Source organism: Myotis yumanensis, unplaced genomic scaffold (genome assembly GCF_028538775.1).
Source record: "Myotis yumanensis isolate MYYU_CA2020_CCGP unplaced genomic scaffold, mMyoYum1.0.hap1 SCAF_23, whole genome shotgun sequence".
Lineage (NCBI taxonomy): Eukaryota > Metazoa > Chordata > Mammalia > Chiroptera > Vespertilionidae > Myotis > Myotis yumanensis.
This window is the reverse complement of record NW_027223774.1, coordinates 8899633-8905598: the sequence shown is the minus strand read 5'-3', so window position 1 is coordinate 8905598 and position 5966 is coordinate 8899633. Positions and strand designations below refer to the sequence as shown.

The 5966-nt window shown below is 55.9% G+C and overlaps 1 protein-coding gene across 1 annotated transcript; it reads left to right on the top strand.

Moving 5' to 3' along the window:
• Window positions 1-3158: 3158 nt before the first annotated feature.
• Window positions 3159-5966, top strand: LOC139000335 (sialic acid-binding Ig-like lectin 14). Its single transcript, XM_070402567.1, has 6 exons — window positions 3159-3636; window positions 3858-4127; window positions 4333-4380; window positions 4596-4850; window positions 5659-5794; window positions 5930-5966. The coding sequence occupies exons 1-6, from the start codon at window positions 3159-3161 to the stop codon at window positions 5964-5966; spliced, it is 1224 nt and encodes a 407-aa protein (XP_070258668.1).

Here is a 5966-nt window from a genome sequence, read left to right as displayed (position 1 = left end):
TGGATGTTATGGCTTTCTCTGACCCAGCTGCAGTTTGTTAGGTAATTTCAGATTGCAAAGGGCCAGGCCTTTCATATGCAAAAACCTCTGCGCACAGCTGGGGTGGGGCGGGGTCTCAGGGGATCAACAGGGTGGAGAAAGCAGCTATGGCTGCTCCTCTGTCCTGCCCTAAGAGGCCCCTCTTCTCAGTGTCCCGGTAATCGCTGCAAGCACCTCTGAGAGAAAGCCACCTTCGAGTTCTGACCAATGCCAGACAGTCCAGTTTCTCTCGTATGAGTCTGGGTCCCCAGAGACTCACCTGGAACTGGAGTTCAGAGCAGTCAGGAGCTTGAGACTCCCTCCCGATTGAAAAAGACAACCATGTCCTCAGCTGCCAGCCCTTTCCACGCGCCTCCGTACCTCTGCACTTTACTTCCGAACCTCCTCTGAGTCTCAGTGTGCTTTTCTCTTTCCTTCTAGTTGTAGAATTTCCACTCAGTCAGCCTTCCTGTGGTTCTGGATGATGTTCGTTTTGTCTTTTTCATGGATTTTTCTAAGACAAGAAAACATATCACATCAAGTCACAAAGGCTAAAATGTTTAAGCCCCAAATATAAGACAAATGAAAAAAAGTAGCGACTGTTTTTTTTAGCCGTGCAGCATACACATCTGGCACACCGGCATAAGGCATGTCCTGTGGGGAGCCGCTACAGTGTTTGGACAGGCTCAAGCCTCAGACTAATGAGAGGGCACACTCCTCTCATTGCCACGTGCAAGATCCAGCTTGGAGGGCAGGGCCCTCCCAGCACAATTCTAGCTAACAGCAGTAGTTGTAAGCTTGAACCTATAGTCTGAACACGTGGCCCCACGAGCCTGAGGGATGTAGGCTTGATAGAGTTCAGGTGCATGTAGTTGAGTAGGCCACGAGAATGTTGTAAACATCTTGACCATGCCCTTACTTTGCCTCCTGGAATCTGTCTATAAAATAAAGACATGGCTTATGGGCGCAGTCGCTGTTTCTATGAAAAGCAGCGTCCCACCAAGACCCAGCTTTCACTCTCTTGTGTATCTTTTCTCAATCATTCAACGCCCCCTCTCAGGTTCACCCTTGGCCGTGCTGGTGCAGCACAATGTTCCCTACAATTTTTTAAATCCTCAATCAAGGATATGTTTATTAATTTTAGAAACCGAGGAAGGGGAGAAAAAGAGAGAGAGAGAGAGAGAGAGAGAGAGAGAGAGCTATGTGAGAGTAACATTAATCGGTTGCCTCCTACATGCCCATTAGGGGATGGAACCTGCAACCTAGGTATGTGCTGTGACCAGGAATTTAACCTACAACGTTCTGGTGTAAGGTATGTTGCTCCAGCCACCTGAGCCACCTGGCCAGGCTCCACAGTTTTTAACTGATACCCTTTGAATACCTCTTTATAGGAGATTAATGCTGTCACATAGTAATAAATGTCAATATTATATAAAGTATTAATTGCTAGAATATTATATTTATATCAGAGTCCCAGTGCACAAAATGTGGGCACGGGTAGGGTCCCTAGGCCTGGCCAGTGATTAGGGCCAATTGGGGCCTTCCAGCTGCCAGCCAAGGCCTTCCTTAGTTGCATACCATCCCCTGGTTGTCAGTGCACGTCCCAGTGAGCAATCGAACTCCAGTTTCCTGGTCAAACTCCCGAGGGGACACCTTGCATATTAGCCTTTTATACATAGAGAGAATACAGAGAATAGAGAGAGAATTCAGTGCTCCCTTCTGTATGGATGGTTGACATTTCTTTTTCTCCTGTACAAATAAAAAAACGTTTCTTTCAATCACACAATTTGTTACTGGGAATGTCTGAAGTTTCACATTGGTGTCATATTTGGGAAAACATTGATCAAGTTTCTTTCTTTCATAGAAGAGCAGTAGGATTGCAGGTTATGTACACACATCACTTGAGCCCCTGCTGGGCTTTGAAAAGGGACGGAGCACGTGAGGGGCCTGAAGGTGGAGCTTCCTGAGCTGTAGGTGGCGAATTTGCTGCTGTGCTGAGGTTGAGATCTCCCTTCACTGTGCTATACGGATGCATTTGAGTTTTGCAATTTGATTTTGTCTCTAGAAAACTTGCTGACTATCTTCTCAAGCCCATATCAAGTCAGCTTGATTTTCTTCTGAATTTCCATACCTTTTACTTATTGCTCTTGCCTTGCTGGACTCGGACCCGGTGCTGCTGCGTTAGGTGTGGAGCTTGCTGAGCTCACCCCCTATCCCGCCAGGGGAGCCTCCTGCATCCCTAGCTGACTGTGAGGTTATCCTGAAGGCCTTTGATATCCCCCCGCGCTCACTGGTGCCTCCCTTGAGATCCCATCAGTCAAGGGCAGGGAGGCACAGAGAAGCCCCACTATGTGCTCCAGCAGCGGGAATGGAATGTCAGGGTTTGTGATGCCCTGGTTGGGACACAGATGGAGCAGAAAGGGAACACTTCCCATCAGCCTGGGTGGGGCTGTGAACAGGGACCCAGAGATGAGGGGCCAGGAAGGTGGATTTTCATGAACTTTCAGGCGACAGCGATGCTGCTGTGCTGAGGTCCCGCCAAATGGGGTGTCCGTTTCCGATGGAGCTTGTGCGCCCTCGCTGTCCCTCAGACACTCAGACCCTAGAGCCAACACAGGTGCGTCCCACGTCCCCAAGAAGCCCTCAGAGCCAAGGCCTTTACCACTCAGCTCTGCCCCTGGGTGCCACCCTCCACTGGACTTGGGTCTAAATTCCTCTCTCTTTTGCTCCCACTTGGTCTAAAAAAATATTAAAACGATCCTTTTCCAGAATGTTCAACAGTTTCAGCTGGAGGGCAGGTCCCCCCGAGTCACCAGGACCAGCTCTGAGTGTGCTGCCTCCTGGGCGACTTCCCTCCCCACTTACACATCCTCTGTAAGGGGGTCACTTTCTGGACAAGCCACTCAGACTCCCAGGGGCTCAGGACATTAACCTGCAGGGTCATGTGGGGGGGGGGGAGGAGAGACAGAAAGATTTCTCAGGCACCACCCCCAACACCTGTGGACACCAATTTCCCTCCAGCCTGGCCACAGTCTCTCCCCCAGAGCTTCCTGTTGGGGTGTCTAGGCCCCACCCCAGAGCTGGGCACTTGGCTCCCTGACCCAGGGACCTAGACCTGCTCTGCCCTGCCAGAGGCAGACATGGTGCCCCTGCTGCTGCTAACCCTGCTTTGGGGGAGTGAATGGCTAGGGAGGGGGGCAGGGGTGCCTAGTATCATAGACATCTTATGTTCAAAGTACCTGCCACAGCAGCATCCAGGCTATGAGATCCAAGTGCAGGAATCGGTGACAGTGCAGGAGGGTCTGTGTGTCCAGGTGCCCTGCTCCTTCTCCTACCCGTGGAGTTCGTGGTCTTCCTCTAGCGAACTCTACACCTACTGGTACCGGCAGAAGGACAACACATCCTATGCTGTTCCTGTGGCCTCGAGCAATCCACGTAAACCAGTGAAGACAGAGACCCTAGGCCGCTTCCTCCTCGTGGACCCCATGACCAACAACTGTTCCCTGCAAATCAGAGACGCCAGGAGGAGTGACATAGGACACTACTTCCTCCGAGTGGAGAGAGGAGATTCTGTGAACTATAATTACCGAATGAAGATACTGCGTTTGCAGTTGAGAGGTAAGGCAGGGGCCTGGGAGAAGATCAGGGACAGGGGACCCCGTCTTAGAGCAGGAACAGGACACTGGACACTCCCTGTCCAGGCCGTGGGCCCTGGGTGGTGGGAAGAGACACAGGACATGGGTGAGCTCAGCCCGAGGCAGGGCCTCACTCAGGGTCCCGCTCTGAGTCCCCACCCCTGGGGCCCAGGCACCTGCCTTTCTCCCCTGCAGCCCTGACAGAGAAACCCCACATCCGTGTACGGGAGCCTCTGGAGTCCGGCCGCCCCACACAGCTGGCCTGCAGCCTGCCAGGGGCCTGCAAAGGGGGACGACCTCTCACCTTCTCCTGGGCGGGAGCCGCTGTGGACTCGCTGAACCACCAGACCCTCCGCTCCTCGGTGCTCACCTTCACCCCGAGGCCCCGGGACCATGGCACCAGCCTCACCTGTCAGGTGAAACGGAAAGGGTCTCGGTGGACCACACAGACAACCATCCGGCTCAATGTCTCCTGTGAGTGTTGGAGGGGGGGCTGGGTCCCTAGAGGTAGTGGGAACGACATGTGTGTGTGTGTGTGTTTGTGTGTGTGTGCAGGAGGCTGAGCTAACCTGAGAACAATCATGCATAGAGGTGCGTGTAGATGGGGAGTCTTCCCACCGCCCCTCCTTGGGGTTGGGGTAACTTCCATGTGAAGGGGGGCCCTGTCTTTCTATCCCAGATGCCCCAGGGAACTTCACCATAGGCTACTCCTTCACAAACGACACAGGTAAGAAAGAATCCCTCCTCTCTGGGTTGGGACCTGCCCCGGGCGCTGGTGAGGCAGAGGGGGGAGCGGGAGTTTGAATGGGATGAGACATGGGAAGGGCAAGGATGAAAGGCATCACCCGAGTCCCGCACCTCTGGTGGGTGGGTGCCTGACCTGTGTTCCACACACCTCTCTCTCTCTCTCTCTCTCTCTCTCTCTCTCTCTCTCTCTTTCAGCCCTCAAGATCCTGCAAACCACATCCTTTTCCATTCAGGAGGGAGAGGCCCTGAGGCTGCGCTGTGAGGCTGACAGCAACCCCCCTGCCAAGCTGAGCTGGTTCCGGGGGTCCCCAGGCCCGCACGCCACCCCCCTCTCCAGCACCGCGATCCTGGAGCTGCCTCGCGTGGGGCCTGCACAGGAAGGAGAGTTCACCTGTCAAGCTCGGCACCCGCTTGGCTCCCACAGTGTCTCTCTCAGCCTCTCCGTGGTCTGTGAGTGGGGAGACCCCGGGGGGCAGGACAGCTGGGTTCTGGGGAGATTAGAGGCACCGCTGACCCTTCCCTCGCTCCCCACAGACCCCCCGCAGCTGCTGGGACCCTCCTGCTCCTGGGAGGACCAGGGTCTGCACTGCAGCTCCTCCTCCAGGGCACAGCCAGCCCCCTCCCTGGTGGCTGGGGGCGGGGCTGCTGGAGGGGAACCATGGCAACGCCTCCCACGTGGTCACCTCCAGCTCAGAGGGGCCCTGGACTAACAGCTCCCTGATCCTCATTGAGGGGCTCAGTGAGGAACTAAGACTGAGTTGCGGGGGCCTGGGCCGGGAATGTGCAGGGGACCCAGAGCGCCTCTGTCCTGCTGCCAGGTCAAGGCCTGCTGGGGGCAGAGGCCACTGAGAAAGGAGTTGGGCAGAGAGAAGGTGGGGCTGGGGGTGGGAGCTGCGCAAGCACAGGAGTGATTGCTAGGTCAGGGCCTCCATCTCCTGCCCAAACGGAACCTACAGCGGGTTCTGCAAGGAGGTGGGAAGAGGAGAGACTCAGTGCTGGGAGTGGGTGGTGTCACCTGAGCTGGTGCTGGAGGAACAAGCCCTGAGCCCCTCCAGCCCTCAGCACCAGGGCTCCTGGAGCTGCCCCATGTGGGGCTGAGGCGGAGGGGAGTTCACCTGCCGGGCTCCCAGCACGTCTCCTTCAGCCTCTCTGTGCAGAGTGAGGTGCAGGATGGTGTGGGCCGGCCGCCTGGTCAGGTGTTGGGCTGTGGGTGGACTGACACCTGGACAACACGTCACCCTTCTCCCGTCATCCCCAGGCAGCCCGCACTCCAGCAGATGTGTGACTGAGGAGCAGCAGGGCTCCTGGCCCCTGGTCCTCACCCTGATCAGAGGGGCCCTCATGGGGGCTGGCTTCCTCCTCACCTTCGTCCTCATCTGGCTCTACTACACCAGGTGAGCAGGCCTGTCCCTCCCGGGGAAGGTCAGGGATTGGCCCTGAGGTCCAGGTGGGGCCGAGCTGTCCGGCTCTGCCTGCAGTTAGAGCCAAAGTGGCCGAGTCTCTGAGCTGACACCTGTTTGGCCCCACAGGTGTGAAGGCCCCCGGAACAGGAGGCAGAGCTCCTGA

Excerpts from the sequence above, each read along its gene's own strand:
- LOC139000335 (XM_070402567.1), top strand. The coding sequence starts at position 3,159 with ATGGTGCCCCTGCTGCTGCTAACCCTGCTTTGGGGGAGTGAATGGCTA. Across the intron at positions 4,381-4,595 it reads CTCCTTCACAAACGACACAG|CCCTCAAGATCCTGCAAACC; the intron begins GTAAGAAAGAAT and ends TCTCTCTTTCAG. Across the intron at positions 4,851-5,658 it reads TCTCAGCCTCTCCGTGGTCT|GCAGCCCGCACTCCAGCAGA; the intron begins GTGAGTGGGGAG and ends CGTCATCCCCAG.